The sequence below is a fragment of the Drosophila willistoni genome (assembly GCF_018902025.1).
Source record: "Drosophila willistoni isolate 14030-0811.24 chromosome 2L unlocalized genomic scaffold, UCI_dwil_1.1 Seg139, whole genome shotgun sequence".
NCBI classification, from domain to species: domain Eukaryota; kingdom Metazoa; phylum Arthropoda; class Insecta; order Diptera; family Drosophilidae; genus Drosophila; species Drosophila willistoni.
In genome coordinates this window covers 3,030,509-3,047,955 of record NW_025814046.1, presented here as the reverse complement: position 1 = coordinate 3,047,955, position 17,447 = coordinate 3,030,509, and the positions used below count along the sequence as shown (strand labels likewise).

Sequence of the window (17,447 nt, the reverse complement as noted above, 5' to 3'; positions counted from 1 at the left end):
AAAAATATTTGAATTCGGCAAAAATCATAGTAAAGTAAAATCCCAAGACCCGAACATTATAAACGTTAATAATTTAATAATAATATACTTTATAATAGTTAACAATTTCAAGTTTATTATTAAATTCGAGTCGTTTTTCGTGTTATCACGACATCTGGCGGTTCAAAATTATTCAGCTTAACGAAAATAGATTTTGATTATTTTTTACCTTCCAAACATTTATAAATTGTCCACTTAGGGGTTAATGCCACTAAGTCACAGTCGCAGATATTTATTTCCGATATCACAGTGACTGAAGAATCGCAAATATTGCATCACATATCTATATGACGCGTTTGCACAATCGATAACGATATTAAACTTGCTAACAATTTTCCTTCTAGAAGAAAACAAAAGAAATTTCTCTGATTTAACATTTGCCAAGTGCCACAAAAAAGAGGTGAGTTACGTATGCTAAACTATAAAACAATTTTGGATATTATGATGAAATTTGTAAGTGGTGCTTCCCCCTTAAAAAGAACCAGGAGTCGGCTAAACAAATGACTCATTCCTCCATTCACACACACATACCGATATATTTGCGCGCGTGTATGTATTATTGATGTGTGTATGTTCCAGCTGAAGCAAAAATAATAACGTTTAAGTAGAACGCCCCACCGCTTCTCTTTCCATTCCCCGTTTCCTAAAAAGGCTGAAGCTTAAAACATTGACGTTGACTAAGTCTAGGTAGTACTCACACCCCCACAGCCATACATACATGCATACATACGTAAACAGCCTTACTTGGAGAGGGCCTACGACATCTACAAAAAGTTGCCACAACAGAAAAATCATTCGCTCTGTTTCATTTTTAATCAGAGATTGTAAATGCCGCAGCACGCAATTTTAATTTAACAAAAAAAAAGTTAATTTTTGCTTTCCACACTCTAAGTACTAATTAAATTAGCTACAACAAAGTCATATCAATTCTTATCAACAAATATTTTACACTTTTATCTTTATTTGCAGGTAAATTCACAACATTTAAAGCAAAATGCAAGGTGAGTCAAACTTGTTTACTATATGACTAACTAAACGTCCTTTTTTTTTCTTTTCTTTTCTTTTGCCCCTTTTTTTGGAGAAAATTTTCACAGCATCGATAATAAGTCCGAGCAATGTCGTGGCAAAGTGTCCCCCAATATCCACAATATCAAGGTTTCTGTTTCTGTTGATTTGAACATATTTTTCTTTCATTTGGTTATTAATTATCCATAGTGACATCTCTTTTTAAGCATGCTTCTGTCTTTTGTCCATTATTGCCTGCCTGCCTGCAGTTTTCCCCCTCCTCCTCTCTGAGGATTGTGGAATGTTTTCTATTTGATATCAATTATTATTTCAAGGGAATGTAATCAATATGAATGAAACACTCTAGAGGTTGAGTCGGTCTCTGCGGTTACTAATAGTTATGAAATGGGTTTCCTTATTAAATATTTTTAAATGAATGAAATAATACTATGTAAATGTAAGTCATACATGTTATTGTTCTGGATTAGAGATTGTGAAACGAAAGTGTATAATATTAGCCCATGAGTAAGTACTCTAAAGTGTGCGGTTTGGTTTAAAAGTACCGCGTTGATATTCAGATTTTAATTCAATTCAAGTCGAAGTTTAATAAATGCTCTGAAATCAGATGTTTCCGTATGTCTTTATAGGATCAATAAACTTTAAGTAAATTAAGAATTTCATTTACATAACGATTACATTCCCCGATATTTTACTTCATTGTTATAGTATTTCAGTTATAAGCTGGCATTTTGTTACTCATGTCTCTTTGTCACTTGGAATTATTTATGCATCATATTCATAGCTCTGCTTTAGGTTTTTGAATGTTGGTTCAATTGGTTGTTGATAATGCCTTAGCTCTGGTTTTAAGGGCAATTCATTCATTTCACGGTTTGCCAAGATGGGACATAGATATGTGAAAAACATAATTAATTCATTAATTTGCTAATATTTCTTATATTATGTACTATGCGTCCAACAGATCCAAATCAGCAATATAACTATGGTGGCTATCCACCCCCGCAGGGAGGTGGTTATCCTCCGCAGGGAGGTTATCCTCCACAAGGAGGTTATCCACCATATGGTCAGGGTGCAGCTCAACCGTATCCCCAAGGACCCTACGGACAGCCTTATGGCCAAGGACCTCCACCGGGGGGATATGCCCCACAACCGGGTTTCGTAATGCCGCCCCCATCATCTGGCTATGGAGCCTACGATGATCCGGAAAGTCAACCAAAGAATTTCTCCTTTGACGATCAGAGTATTCGTCGTGGATTTATACGCAAAGTCTATTTGATATTGATGGTGAGTGATTCTCACTATTGTGTCTATGGGATTTTCTAACGATTTATCTTCTTTGCAGGGTCAACTAATGGTGACTTTCGGTGCCGTTGCCCTGTTTGTCTTTCATCAGGGGACACGCGATTTCGCAGCTCGCAACTCCTGGCTATTTTGGGTTGCTTTCGGTGTCATGTTGGTCACAATGCTGTGCATGGCCTGTTGTGAGAGTGTTCGCCGCCAGACGCCAACCAATTTCATCTTTTTGGCCATATTTACTGCTGCTCAATCGTTCCTGATGGGCGTCTCAGCCAGTCGCTATGCTCCTAAAGAAGTTCTCCTGGCTGTGGGAATCACGGCCGCAGTTTGCTTAGCCCTCACACTCTTTGCCCTGCAAACGAAATACGATTTTACGATGATGGGTGGCATATTAATTGCTTGTATGGTTGTATTCTTGATCTTTGGCATTGTGGCCATCTTTATCAAGGGTAAAATTATCACACTGGTCTATGCATCGATTGGAGCTCTACTCTTCTCCGTTTATCTGATCTATGACACTCAGCTAATGATGGGCGGTGATCATAAGTACTCGATTAGTCCCGAGGAATACATTTTCGCTGCTTTGAATCTCTATTTGGATATTATCAATATATTCCTTTACATTCTCACTATAATAGGAGCTTCGCGGGATTAAAATTTTGTCGGTAATAGGCCCATAATAACACTTTCCTTAACAAAATGTTGCACGATCGAAATTGGATCGAAACTTTCTTTTTGTTGTTGTCGCATAGCCTCACACACTCTGAAATTTCTAATGTTTATCCTATCCGTTTGTTTCCTTATATCTAAAGTATTATCTTTAAGTCGCATATATGCCTATATGTTATTGTTGAAAAATCAAAAGAGAAAAAGAGAAACAGCAAAGAAAATTTTTTTTACTCTTACATACCTGAGAATACCAATTTGTGGATGAAAACCAAATAATAATATACCAATACAATACAATAACAATAATCATGATATTGTGTATGATGAGTAATTTAAAATATATATACAACACATACTTATATATATATATGTATTTAATTACTTTAATGCAACATTTTGCTTGCAATTGTTAAGAAAAACAAAAAAAAATATCTTTACAAGAGAGAATTTTGAAACAAAGTGGAACCATTGTAAGACCAGTTACACTGAGTTCAAATTCAACAATAAAGCGCATCTATTTATTAAAAGAAGAAAACAAAAAAGCAAATCTTGTTAACCACAGACTGCAGTCAATCCAGATTTGTAGGTCTTCCCAGTTTTAAGTTAGGGGCGTCGTCGCATAACTCAATCTGTCATCATCGAAGACTGCAGACGTTTTTTTTTTATTTGGGCTGCCTTATCATTATGTATGGTGACTTTCTTATCTAATAAGATAAGACTAAAAAAAAAATAATAATAGAGGAAATTTTTATGTGCGTGTGTGTTGCACAGGTCACAGAAGTTGGTAATAAATATTAGTTAACCAGTAGTCCAAGAGATTTCCACCAAGTCATAACCAAACGAACAAAAAATGTACCACTACCAACAAGGTAAGTGAACTGAACAATTGTGATATGTAAATATTGTAAGCCAATTGAGAAGAATCGGTATATATTTATAATTGTGATTCACACCCGATCGGGTATATACACAATTGAAGTATTGTGTATATAGGGCAGCGATATCGCATACAAGAAGTGTTGAAGTGACGCACTATCAACACTTTTGCTAGTTGTTGTTATCTCCATCAGCAGGTACATATATGTATATGTATGGGTAAATGATAACGCTAGGCTAATCTGCCATATGGACACCTGAACAATATAGTAGTGGGTAACATGGCTCTCTCTCAGCCATTAATTTAAACCCGAACGTATAGCACACACATAAAAACGGAACGGAAGCAGAACCCGCAATAATGGATAATCATTTTCAATATGGTTAGTCATTGATTTTTAAAACTGTCGATTCTTTTGAATTTTGATTCTACTTAAGGTGATGTCAACGGCACTTATCCAGATGCGGAAGCCGACAAGGCATTTGCCTTTGATGATCAGAGCATCAGGAAAGGATTCATACGTAAAGTCTATATGATATTGATGGTAAGTAAGAATAGGACTAAAGGAAACTGTGTGTGTTTAACTCTTATTAATCTTGCGGACAGGTTCAATTGTCAATTACTTTTGCATTTGTCAGTATATTTACCTTCTCGACATCGACCCAGGAATGGTGCCAGAAAAATCCCTGGTTATTCTGGATTGCCTTGGTAAGTGCTTTGATTACTTTTATCTCTAAGAAATTATATTCATACTGTTGGTTTTTTTTTCAGTGTGTTCTCATTGTGACCATGATATGTATGGCCTGTTGTGAGAGTGTTCGCCGCAAGACGCCACTTAACTTTATATTCCTGTTCCTTTTCACATTGGCGGAATCGTTTCTATTGGGCATCATTGCTGGACAGTATAAGGCCGATGAGGTACTTATGGCCGTCGGCATCACCGCTGCCGTCAGTTTGGGTCTTACCCTGTTTGCCCTGCAAACAAAGTTCGATTTTACCATGTGCGGTGGTGTCCTAGTCTGCTGTTTGGTGGTCTTCATAATCTTTGGCATCGTTGCCATCTTTGTGTCGGGCAAGATTTTCGCTATGGTCTATGCATCATTGGGAGCTTTACTCTTCTCCGTGTATCTGGTCTATGATACACAATTGATGTTGGGCGGCAAGCATAAGTATTCCATCAGTCCGGAGGAATATATTTTCGCTGCTCTCAATTTGTACTTGGATATCATTAATATCTTCATGTACTTGCTGGCTATCATTGGACTGGCTCGCAGTTAGATAGAACAAAATCCGATCTAGAAGTAATTTAGTAATTTTTTTATATGTATGTAAATGAGGAAAAAAATATATAGAGAGAATCGACAATGCCGACAACTATAAATCTCTCCCAGAAGCGTTTTTTTTTTGTCTGTAGATGGATGGTTGGGATCTATGTATGCTAAATATACATATATCTGTATGCACATCTGATGGATGAACCTTGTCCACGCTGCGGTGTCCAATTAATTAAAACACATGAAAGGCCGTAATGTAATTATGTTCAATCAGATGAGCGACAAATAAAAGTTCCTAGCCTGGAAGTGGGCAAGTGGATCCACTGACGATCATCAGTAGTGATTGTATTTGATTTGAGTGCAGACGAGACGACGGTATCTCGATATATATAATACAAAAATATGGATTTTGATGAAGTACTTAAAGAAGTGGGATCTTTTGGTTTATATCAAAAGATTGTTATATGTTCGGTACTGCTGCCGGCAGCTTTGCCCTGTGCCTTTCATGCCTACAGGTGAGAGAGAGAGAGAGATTAATCAAAGAGATTATAATCTTAATGGCTTACTTCCTTCGATTCGTAGTCAATTATTCATAGCTGCAACTCCTCAGCACTGGTGTCGAGTGCCTGAATTGGAGCCATGGACTGTGGATTATGTACAACTGGTTAAAAATTTAAGCATACCAAGGAAAAGTGGAGTATATGCCGAATGTTCCATGTTTGCACGGAATTATAGTGATCTAGTACGTTATCTGGAATACCGACCACCCATCGATCTATTGCGACAGCAAGCTGAACATCTAATCAAAACGGAAGAGTCGGTTCAAGTGGTGCCATGTCAACATGGATGGCATTATGACAAATCCATTTACCCCAGCACAGTGGTTCAAGAGGTGAGCAACAGGAGACTTAACTCATTGGAATTTCTTTCTACTTTTTTTTGTTTCTATGCAGTGGAACTTGGTGTGCGACAGGAGTTATTATGTGACTCTAGCATTGGTTATATTTGGATTGGGTGGTCTCTTAGGTAACTATGTATTTGGCTATCTCGTCGATCTATGGGGCAGACGTCCATCATTCTATGCGTATTTATTGTTGGAGATTGTGGCATGTGCGGCAAGTGCTTTTGCCTGGAACTATTACTCTTGGCTGGGACTACGATTTGTGGTGGGCTTGACAGTGCCAGCCATATTGGCCAGTCCGTATGTTCTGGCCATTGAACTGGTGGGTCCAGAGCGTCGAGTATTCTGCACAATTGTCTCGAACATTGCCTACTCCATGGGACTGGTTGTTTTGGCAGGAGTAGTCTATTTGGTGAGAGATTGGCGTGACCTTAGCTTGGCCGTTTCTCTGCCCCTACTGATGCTCTTCTCCTGCTTCTTTGTGTTACCCGAATCTCCGCGGTGGCTAATGGCAGTAGGCCAAACGAAACGGGCCATAAGGATACTCAAAGTAATGGCACGTGTGAATGGCGTGAGAGTTAATCGAGAGTTTATGGAGCGCCTTCAACTACGGCTGGTTAGCACACAGGCTGCTGAGGCTGCAGCCACGGCACACTATGGCATTCTGGATCTCTTCCGAGGTACCAATATGCGGCGAAAGACCTTGATAATAACCTTCATTTGGTTTGCCAACACCAGCGTCTACGTTGGTCTCAGCTACTATGCCCCAGCTTTGGGGGGAGATGAGATTTGGAATTTCTTTTTGGCTGGAGCTGTTGAGATGCCGACTTATTTGCTTCTTTGGCCGGGCTTAAGCTATTTTGGACGTCGTTGGATCCTTTTCATTTCGATGCTTGTGGGTGGCGTGGCATGTGTGGCCACATTTCTGTATCCGGACATTACTTTGCTGCTCTATTGCATTGGCAAAATGGGCATTAGTTCCTCGTTTGTTGTCCTACCTCTGCTGGCCTCTGAGCTGTATCCCACAGTGGTCCGTGGTCTGGGCATGAGCTTTAGCTCAGTTGTTGCCATGATAGGACCTATTGTTATTCCTATTATCAATCACATGGTAAGAAAAGATGGAAAAGGCGTCTGATCATTACTCACTTGGTTTTATTTTAGGGTCAGCAAATGCTGGCATTGCCATTGATTATCATGGGTTGCCTGCTAATTTTGGGCGGCTTTGCCAGCCTTCTATTGCCAGAGACTCGTGGACGGAATTTGCCCCAATCTCTGGAGCAAGGGGAAGCGGTACCGTTAAGTTGTTTACTATGCTGCTGCATGGAGAGGTCCAATAAAAAGACTCGTCGTCCCAGCACAGTGAGACCCAAGGTATATCAACGCGTAGAACGTCCTGCGGTAACATGTAAAGTAGTTTGTAGTATTTGTAAAAAGGAAATGCGCACGTTATAATTTAATAAAGATTAAATATTTTCAATTAGTACTCAACTTTCTTACCGTCTGTGGATATAGCCAAACTTAACGAATTTCTCCACTAAATTTGAATTCGATAATTCCGCTAAAAATATATCGATATGTACTAACATCGATATCGGGTTGGCGCTGAATTCAAATTGATGCTTTAGAATAATTCTAATTAGATTTGATCGCAGATTTGCTTGCTTGTATGATTTAATACCCCTTTTATATTATAATAAGGCTAACCCTTGCACATGAGAAACAAGTTTTGCGGTTTTAACTAGGCCGCCATACCCAAGCTGATAAGCCCCATGTATTATCATATGGTGGAAGATTCAAGAAACAATTCCATAAGTTTATGCCCCACTAGTGAGTCACATTGCATAAAACATTCCAGAACCACCTATGCTTTTCCTGAGATTAGAATTTTTGGTGTGACTTCTTTAAAGTTAAAGTCACTTAAAAAAAATGTGATCAACTTAAAAAGCCGAAACGATATTCAATGTCAACAACTTTTTTTTTCGGACTGGTCCTCATGTTGCCCCCACCCCCACACCTCTTTCCCTCCCTTGACGTTGCTAGGCATACACACAAACACACGACTGCTCAGTCCATGCGATGGTGTTGGTGTGAGGTTATGCAAGCCAAAAATAAATATGCCTAACAGAGTATGATTTTTTTTTTGTTTTTTTACATAGTTCTTTTTTCTGTTTTTTAATGTATTGTATGATAGACTAAAACATAGTTTACAAATTATAAAATGTTTTTAACAATTTTGGTACAAAAAATTTGTTGAGAGAACTTATAGATGGGGTTTTTTTTTGTTGTTGTTTTTGTTTAAGGGATGCCAAAGAGGGGCTGCAGTATCATCATCATCATCAAAGGGTGGAGGAGGGAATTGGGGGTGTGGAAAGAAATTTAGGGAAAAATTACTAAAAATATATGTATATTCCATTTCATCTCTTCCGCTCTCGCTCTATCCTTTCTGGCAATGACTTTGTTCTGGAGTGTTTTCGTTATCCCCTAGATCACCTTTTTTCTCAAATTTAACCGAGTGTAAAACTGTAAATATATATGTGTATATGTATGTGTGTGGGAGGCGGTCTGAATATATACTTATATATCTATTTAGATAGATATATGTATATATATATGTCTCTTCTTATGGTTTGTTTAGTGGAAACGTGCTTTAATTGTATGGGAAAAAACCTATGCAACACGATTGTACAACATTATGTATCTTTCTTATTGGCTTTGTTACTCTTCTTCAGCGCTTCCAACTAATCACTAGATAGAATTTTGTAAGATTGAAAAATTGTTTGCCTTATCGTATTTTTAATATAATTATTTTATATATTTTATGTGTTCTGCTCAGCGCTCACTTGGATGCCTTTTTATTTTTTTTTTGTAATTAGTATTTTAGTGTGTGTGTGTTTGTAGCATGACCCCCAAAAAAGTGTTTACCGGACCCCCAGGAGGAGAGGGGAAGGACGGCGTGCATCCATCAACATGTAACATGCAACAAATGAGGCAAAACCAGAACTAGGATTGGCCCTTTGATCTTGTGTGTATAGATGTGTGTGTGTGTGTATGTATGTTTGTCGCCTCCCCCTCCAACCCAGCCATCGTCCTATTTATGTGTGTTTGTATGTATGCGTGGTGTTGGTATGGTTTTGTGTTTATGTGTATGTGTGTGTCTAGGCTGATGCAGCAACTTCACCAGCTTTTTCATCAGCCTTGGCTCCAGCAATGGCAACCTCCTCGAAGTTCTCGACCAGATCAGGCACATCATCATCACCGGCATCCGCACCAGCGGCACCGCCAGCACCACCAGCAGCGCTCTTGTTGGCTATTTCTGTGGCAATCTTCTTCAGTTGATGTATGTCCTGGGGTCCAAGCTGTGTCAAAATGCCGGGCAACATTTCCGAGATCGTCTTGTTCTCGCCGTGACCGGTAATGGCGAACGTGTTGGTTGGCAGCGCAGCCTGTGCCTTAGGATTGTTGAAATGAATGACGGTACCGTCATTCTTGATAATGTTCACCTCCTCGATGCCGGGAATGGTGTTCACCGAAAGCTTCTTTAATGATGACTGCAGCTTCTTGTCATCGGTGGCGGGGGTGGAGTGGACAATCTTCTTCTTGCGGCGGGGGGTGCCCTTGCCTCCAATGCGCACCTGTGCCTGCAATTTCTTTAGCTTCTCTGGATTCATCTGTAATGCAATGCAACAAACACAAACACAACGAAAATACCGTTAGTTACGTGACCAATAGGCGGTTTTTTATGTATTTTCCGATATTTACTTTGATTTTTACTATAATTTAGCACAGAGCTTTGCTCGAAAACACGTGCGGCCAGTTGTAGTCAAATGTCAAAAAGAAATCGCCATGATAAAAATTGCAAAGCAGTATGTATAAGTGAGGGTAGTACGTCTAACCAATACTAAAACTCAGTGTTGATTATTAATAATCGATGACCATAATTTGTGCATTCAACTGTAATTAATTAATAAAATCGTTAATATAATTCATTTTCAATTTTTTTATAAGATAATTAAATAGTTAAGGTAATGAAAAATTATAATATTCTTATTCGATAACATACTTTTCCAGTCAGCTGATGTATCGATTAACGATTATCGATATAAATTTACTGCAGCTGATTCCGTTTCAAGTAGAAATACAAATGAAAAATAATGCTTCATTTTTCATTGATGTGAAAATAAAGTTATAAAAAGCATAATTTTTTATTTTTACAGATCGTGTAAATTCTTATCTACATGATAAAAACTATCGATAGCGTAGCCGCCCAGTTTTTAAATTTGTGCCAACCAGGGCTACATAACGATTCAACTCCAAGCGCAAATTATTAAGGCATTACCGAAGCATAGAACATATCTCCGGTTTAAGTTTGATTAAACATTCATATTTTCATCTGTGAACCACTGACCAATCTTGAGCCCTTTAAAGGTATCTAAACACAATCTACTATAGTTTATTTGTCTATAAACAAATAAATTTTACAGTTTGCTGTACGTCAAGTTTACCCTTCAAATCAAACCGTAAGCGCCTATACATATAAATATAAATGGACGTTCTTTATCAAACGGAACAGGGCTGTACCCAAAATACCCGGGGACCGATTTAAATTATCTAAATACTTATCTTAATTCCATCAACATCCAATCATGTATAGATTTAAATCGCTATATGTTGAATTTTGTTTCTATGTTATCAGCTGTTTGTGTGTTGTATTATGACGTCCTAAGAATTCAAATCGGACCATAGGTTTCTTTTTGAGATTTCTTTTTTATTTGTCAAGACGATATTTAATAGACTTTTCGCCTCTATAATAAATCAATCAAAGAAAATATTTCAAAAGCGCATCTATCATAGAAAAATATCTGTCCAGAGATCTTTTTAAGGTTTTTAGATACAGGTGCTCAACAAATAGAGGGCCAATTATACATTTCATAAAATCTTAAATTATGTACCTAATTTTTAAAATCTCTTGCAGTAAATAGACTTGAAATATTCGATTTTGACTGTACTACTATGGAAGTAATCATCATCTGGTTGTTAATTTTCTTGACATGTTGTATCATATGCTGCTGCTGCGCATGTTGTTGCTGTTGCAAAAGCCGTCGCAAAGTTAAGACCAGTGAGTAATAATCGTTCGCTTAATCTTTCTACATTAATAACTCATAGCAAAGGATGAAAGCCTACCATTTAAAGTGCTTTGAGCGATAAAAAGTATATAAACCAGAGGGCCGGGGCTAACTTCGACCGCGTCAAAGTTTGTATACCCTTGCAACTTTTATGGTAACTTTTTCCTTACCTAAAGCCATCAAAGTGGAAAAACGTTCAAGCTAAAAGGGCTAATGTGTCACTGTTTTCGAAAGATCGTTCCTATGGGAGCTATATGATATAGTCGCCCGATCTTGATCAAATTTGGCACAATTTGTGTGTAATTAACTCACCAATATTCAATTTCACGTCAATAGCTCAGAAAATAACGAAGTTATTGAGAAAAGTCACTGTTCGTGACTTTGCCATTTGTATGGGAGCTATATGATGTAGTGATCCGATCATGCTGAATCCGAGATATACAACGCCTGCAGTATATACAAGCCTACATGCAAAATTTCAGCTCTGTAGCTTCAACGGTCTAGGAGGAGTTTGCGTTGATCCAGACGGACGGACGGACGGACGGACGGACGGACATGGCTAGTTCAACTCGTCTTGTCGTGCTGATCAAGAATATATATACTTTATATGGTCGGAAATGCTTCCTTCTATGCGTTGCACACTTCTGACCAAAATTAATATACCCTTTTTGCAAGGGTATAAAAACGTACATAGATTTTTCAACATAGTGACCGCTTAGCTCATTTCTGATTGTCGATGTAGAAAACTTTAAAAGATTTAAAGCAAATGGCTACCATTTGAAGTGATTCAAGCGATAAAAATATTATCCATTTATCATTAACTTGGAACCTTAATTCCTTTCTAATAAATCAATAAGCTTATAAAATATCTAAATGAAAACAAGGAGCACTAAAAAAACTTTTTTTAAAAATTACGAACGAACTTAAAACAAATGCAAATTATATTTCACTTATTCATAGGAGCTATATTAACAATTGTTTAACGTTTAAAAGCAATTGAATCCTATTTCTACACAAACTGAGCTTTACACAATTGTTATGTACATGATTAATTTACTTAAATGTCTTAAGTTTCAATATACAATGGCTAAGACACGAAACTAAATTTTTGATAGACTGATGACCAAGCCCTGGCTACCATCCCAAAAATTTTGAGTTTTGTTGTTACAAAAGCAAGGCAAAAGCCTGAAATTTTGATTACTATGCATTGGAACAAGAGGTGGAATATGAATATTTCTTAAACTTATGAAATTTATATTGCAGATCAAAAGAGTTCCAAAAAATCCAATAATGACTGTCCCGCTACATTGTATACCGTCAATACAGACGCAGCTACAGTTTATATCCCTGTCGTAGTGCCAGTTGAAGAAAATTATGGAGGGGATACATATTATTTTGATTGCTGTGCTGGCGATGATTGCTGCGATGGCGACGATTGCTGTGATGGCGATGGTTGTGATGGCTGTGATGGCGATGGTTGTGATGGCTGTGATGGCGATGGTTGTGATGCTTGATTAGTGAAGACTCAGCATTTTATTGAAACAGAATCATACTCGAATTTAAGTATTTAAATTTCTTCACTGTCAACAATGTTGGAAAAACAAACAAAAGCCAAATAAACCTCTCATAATAACTACAAAAAAAATATATAGGTATAAACATATATAATTGCATTTTAAAACGTAACAAATGGCTTTCATCGTACCTATTAATTATCAAATTTAACAAAAGTTTTTTCGTTTTTAATTTTTTAACTTCTAATGTTTGTCATAAATATTTTACATTTTAAAAGTCAATCCAAAAAATTAGGATACATTTTATAATTTATGTGCATTAAGGATTAAAAAACTACATACTTTATTTCATTTATTAAATTTTCTTTAACATCATTTTTTATTTGGGTTTAATTAAATTTTCTGTCATTTGTTTCACATTTATTACATTAATAAACATTTTATTTGAAACTGAAATATGTAAGTATACAATATAAGAAACAATATACCCAAATTCAGCATCTGTAGCTAGATTAGGAGCTAGGAGTGTCAACGGTTTATATCGACATCAGCAGTTTTTAGGCCAACTTGGTTCTTAGATTGTGTCTAGTTTCTAAAACAAAAAAATATGTGTGTTGTTTATTATTTCGGATAATAAACCCCTACCCTAAACAGTAAGTGTAAAAGACATATTTTCCAATTGTGGAAATCATGTTACAAAAACTTGTATTTACGTATAGTGCACATATTTTTTTACAAAACAAGCTGATCATTAACTAGCCCTTTGAATCAATGAAATATTCATACATTCATATTTAATAAAATCGTTCATAAATTAAATAATTCAATATTTTAAGCAATGCAATATTTTGATTTTTCAATTCGATAACTTTCTTTTCAATTCAGCTAATGTATCGATTAACAATTATCGATGTAAAATTATTTCCAATTTCCTTTCAACTCGAAAATTGTTTGCCTTAAATGAAAACTAATGCTCCATTATTCTTTGATAAGATATTACATTTATTGACAACAAATCGCTTAGTTTTACAGCAAATTGCAATTTCTTATCTACATGAAAAAAATATCGATAGCACAGCCGACCAGTGCTGAAATTTGTGCCAACCAGGGCTACTTAACTAACCAACTCCAAACGAAATTAGTTAAGGACTAGCAAAACAGATAAGATATTTACGGATTAAATTTGATTAAACATCCATACTGCCATATCTGAACGTCTGCCCAATCTTGTGACCTTTAAACGTGTCTAAACACAATCTACTATAGACGAATTACCAAATAAATACCATTGTTTGCTGCGCAACAAGTGGACTCAATAAATCAAACCGTAAGCGCCTATAATATATGTAAATATGTATATACGATAAATTTACAATGAAATGTGCAATCATATTTATAATTATTGTAACCTCTTGCAGTGGATAATATTCAAGTATTCAACCTTGACGCTATCGCTATGGATTTCTGGAGCATTTTTATGTTCATTGTCTTGACATTTCTTATTATGAGCTGCTGCGGATATTGTTGCTCTAGTAAACGGCGTGGCACAGTCTTATCCAGTGAGTAATAAGCCCCTTAATCTTTATAACTAATGACTCATGGTGAAGGAATATTTAAATGAAAAGGGAGGGGGTTCTTTTTTTTTAAACGTAAAGTCAGTTTGCAGTTATTTTGCATTCGAAATGTCCCATAATTTATAATGATTTATCATTCGATAGTGTGCAGCGTTTTTAGCAATTCCGTCCCTTATGATGGGAGAAGTTACAAAACAAACTATGAGTAAATGTTTATTACTATATTAAAAAGTATTTACTTGATTGTTAATAGTCTATTAAGTGTCTATTTGGTATTAATTACTGCTAATGCTATTGTCCATATAAGTACATATGCACTTACTTTTATTAATCTAGCCAATAGAGTTCTTATCTATTGTATTAGACAATTAAGTTTATATCTTATCTGGGGCAAAGATTTTGCCAGACTTTGTGGTGATAGCTTTTTATCTACCTCATTTGACAGATATTCCCTAGATATATATGTATTTTGAACACTCTGATTTGTTTCCTATTCAAAAAATTCACTTTTTGACATTCAAAAATAATAGTTTTTCAGTCTGGGGTTAACTGCAACAACTCATACAAGATAAAAAATGCAAATATAGGCAAATGCATGACGTTGCCATTTTCCTTTTTATCAGATTAATATTTTCCAATGCTACGTCACAAATAACTTGTTAAGATATCAGTAGTTTCATGTTGATTTTAAATCTAATCTAAATTTAAATATAAACATATCGCCCTTTGCTTAGCCGTGTTTTCTGTCCTGATTGTTGTATTAGTACAAAAGATTATAATTATTGATATTTTGCTTTTACAAAAAAGCAATTTTTTAAAGTCAGAACCTAGGAAAATACGCTGTTCATTTGACGTCAGACGATGTTATGGACATGCCAATTAATAATAATTATTTTTATATTCGAAATATTTATGGATTTTCGCTAAGTTTGATAGATTAACGTAGGTATGTATATACCATTAGTTGCAGTCCGAAAATCCATATATTTTCATTGAGCTAATGTGAATCCCCCAAGATAATAGCTCCCCTAGGCGCCTTAAAAACTTACTCTTAGCAAAGCGACGACAGCTTAAAAAAAAATTCTCTTTATGTTATTTGAATTTTTGATTTATTCATAGGTGTTATTTTAACAATTGTTTTAACTTTAAAGCTAAATGAATTGTATTTTTACACAATCTGAATTTTAAACAATTTTTATGTACAAGTACAAACAATACTTATCGAAAAATTTAACCATATACTACACTATTCCATAGAAAGATCTGCAAAAAAGATTCAGACTTGGGGGAAATTTTTCCATAGATGTATTTCTATATTATATAGTATTTATTTCAATTTGATAAGCATTAATTTAATATGTTTATTATGACTAAGTTGCCTATTATGACTGACGTCAATCAGATAGTCGAAGAAAAAGAAAGTATGATAGACGCCTACTTGAAGTCAAAGATTCTCATCAAACTAAGATTGATTTCGTAAACATTTGTACTACTAGTACTTCAATTAATTAAACAGATCTTATCTGAACAAATATCTAACATTTGACATACTTAAATAAACAAATTGAACAATTGACGTAGAAAAATTAAAAGAATCAATGTTTTGGTTTGCCTACAAATCAAACTTACAGATACTTTTGACAGACTTATGGCTAATCTTATCAACCCTTTCGAACATTCCTCTATCCTGCCAAAAATCTTGAGTTTTGTGGTTACAAAAGCAAGGCAAAACCCTGACATTTTGCGTATTAAGCATTCAACAGCAAAGCAAAGCACAACTCTTGAATAAAGTGAAGAAATTTGTGAAGAAAGTAAACTAAACTAAAGTGAAAATGCCACATGAAGCAGGAGCTATTGATCTGGAGATCTCTACAATCATTTTGTGTTCCATATTTGTCATAGTCCTGGTGGGAGTATTGACATTAATAATAGTGTCAACGATTCGTAAACGAAAGCAACTAAAATTAAACCCAACTATTGCCGTCTTAAGTTAGTTAAGCGAAAGCATGAAATACATGGATTAAATGAACATGCAAATTTGGCAAAAGTAAATCGTAAAAAGAAGTGGAACATGAATAGTTCTTAAACTGTTGATTCAATCATATTGCAGATCAAGAGACTTCAAAAAAATCGAGAAATGATTATCCAGCTACCTCGTATATCCCTGACTTAGAGGCAGCCGGAGTCGATGGAGGGGAAATATTTTTATTTGATAACACCTCAACAAGCGATGCAGCAGCCACATATGAAACATGTGATGTCACAAATGATTGCTGTGATGTCACAAATGATTGCTGTGATGTCACAAATGACTGCTGCGATACCTCAAATGATTGCTGTGATTGAACAATCAACTCAAATTTGCCTAAAAAAGAAATGCATTTAATAGAAGGAATTTGGAATTTATTGCTTTTACTTTCGAATTTAGTTAATTAAATTATTTCACTGCCAAAATTGTAGCAAAAACTAACTAAAGCCATCTCTTAATTTAAATGCTTTGCTTTTTAAAACATCGCAAATGGCTTTTATCATACTTATTAATTATAAAATTAAACCAAAGATTTTTGGTTTTTTATTTTTTCTATTATTTCTACATTTTAAATTATTAAGATGTTTGTCATTAGTTTTTAAAATTTATTAAGTCTGTAAACTTTAAACCAAAAATAGCTTTGAGCTAAAAACCAATCCAAAAACTTAAATAATCTTCATAAATTATGAGATTTCTTTAATAAATTTTAAAATTTATTTAATTAGTTTTTACTTGATTTATTGAACCTTTTTATAAATCATTTTTAATTGGAATTGTCTGTTATTTTTTTCAAATTCATAAAAACTTGATTAAAACTAAAAAATTGTTTACGCTAATATACCCTATCGACCCATATGGCCAGGGTATTAACAGGAGTGTCAACGCTTTTCGATGACATCATAAATTTTTAGGCCAACATGGTTCCTTAACGTTTTTGTTAAGACTGCGCCTAGTTTGCAAACGCAAAAAATTAGTTTGCTTTCTCATTTTGCTAGGCCAAAAATATAATCGGATAAAAAAAAAATCGAATAAACGCACCTAGCTTTGGCTTTCGCTCTCACGCATCCTAAAAGTAAATATCTTAAACGAAAGAAACATTAGTGACGTTCTATCCACATTCTCAAAGGA

The 17,447-nt window shown here is 35.5% G+C and overlaps 6 protein-coding genes across 8 annotated transcripts; 5 read left to right on the top strand and 1 right to left on the bottom strand.

Moving 5' to 3' along the window:
* Positions 1–344: 344 nt before the first annotated feature.
* LOC6638407 (protein lifeguard 1) lies at positions 345–3,390 on the top strand. Of its 2 annotated transcripts, none has more exons than XM_002061328.4 (4): positions 345–439; positions 1,134–1,194; positions 2,024–2,346; positions 2,405–3,390. In XM_002061328.4, the coding sequence occupies exons 2-4, from the start codon at positions 1,155–1,157 to the stop codon at positions 3,011–3,013; spliced, it is 972 nt and encodes a 323-aa protein (XP_002061364.1). In that variant the 5' UTR covers positions 345–439; positions 1,134–1,154; the 3' UTR covers positions 3,014–3,390. The 2 variants fall into 2 exon arrangements, with proteins under 2 accessions (XP_002061364.1, XP_015034739.1); XM_015179253.3 differs by lacking the exon at positions 1,134–1,194 and adding an exon at positions 1,009–1,040 and having other exon boundaries at positions 346–439.
* A 442-nt stretch (positions 3,391–3,832) lies between these two features.
* On the top strand, positions 3,833–5,285 carry LOC6638516 (protein lifeguard 1). Of its 2 annotated transcripts, none has more exons than XM_023176169.2 (4): positions 3,833–3,896; positions 4,342–4,448; positions 4,511–4,612; positions 4,676–5,285. In XM_023176169.2, exons 1-4 carry the CDS (start codon positions 3,878–3,880, stop codon positions 5,180–5,182), a joined length of 735 nt encoding a protein of 244 aa, XP_023031937.1. In that variant the 5' UTR covers positions 3,833–3,877; the 3' UTR covers positions 5,183–5,285. The 2 variants fall into 2 exon arrangements, with proteins under 2 accessions (XP_023031937.1, XP_002061365.2); XM_002061329.4 differs by lacking the exon at positions 3,833–3,896 and adding an exon at positions 4,169–4,286 and having other exon boundaries at positions 4,366–4,448.
* A 295-nt stretch (positions 5,286–5,580) lies between these two features.
* LOC6638517 (beta-alanine transporter) lies at positions 5,581–7,556 on the top strand. The gene is made up of 4 exons (XM_023177537.2): positions 5,581–5,693; positions 5,761–6,070; positions 6,132–7,187; positions 7,241–7,556. The coding sequence occupies exons 1-4, from the start codon at positions 5,581–5,583 to the stop codon at positions 7,529–7,531; spliced, it is 1,770 nt and encodes a 589-aa protein (XP_023033305.1). The 3' UTR covers positions 7,532–7,556.
* A 1,311-nt stretch (positions 7,557–8,867) lies between these two features.
* On the bottom strand, positions 8,868–9,925 carry LOC6638518 (transcription factor BTF3 homolog 4). Its single transcript, XM_002061331.4, has 2 exons — positions 9,839–9,925; positions 8,868–9,747 (listed from the first exon to the last, which is right to left on the bottom strand). Exon 2 carries the CDS (start codon positions 9,745–9,747, stop codon positions 9,235–9,237), a length of 513 nt encoding a protein of 170 aa, XP_002061367.1. The 5' UTR covers positions 9,839–9,925; the 3' UTR covers positions 8,868–9,234.
* A 462-nt stretch (positions 9,926–10,387) lies between these two features.
* LOC124459810 (chorion class high-cysteine HCB protein 13-like) lies at positions 10,388–12,808 on the top strand. The gene is made up of 3 exons (XM_047009501.1): positions 10,388–10,504; positions 11,052–11,195; positions 12,466–12,808. Exons 2-3 carry the CDS (start codon positions 11,090–11,092, stop codon positions 12,714–12,716), a joined length of 357 nt encoding a protein of 118 aa, XP_046865457.1. The 5' UTR covers positions 10,388–10,504; positions 11,052–11,089; the 3' UTR covers positions 12,717–12,808.
* Positions 12,809–13,817: 1,009 nt separating this feature from the next.
* LOC124459811 lies at positions 13,818–16,803 on the top strand. Its single transcript, XM_047009502.1, has 3 exons — positions 13,818–14,043; positions 14,135–14,275; positions 16,401–16,803. The coding sequence occupies exons 2-3, from the start codon at positions 14,173–14,175 to the stop codon at positions 16,634–16,636; spliced, it is 339 nt and encodes a 112-aa protein (XP_046865458.1). The 5' UTR covers positions 13,818–14,043; positions 14,135–14,172; the 3' UTR covers positions 16,637–16,803.
* The last annotated feature ends 644 nt before the right edge of the window (positions 16,804–17,447 follow it).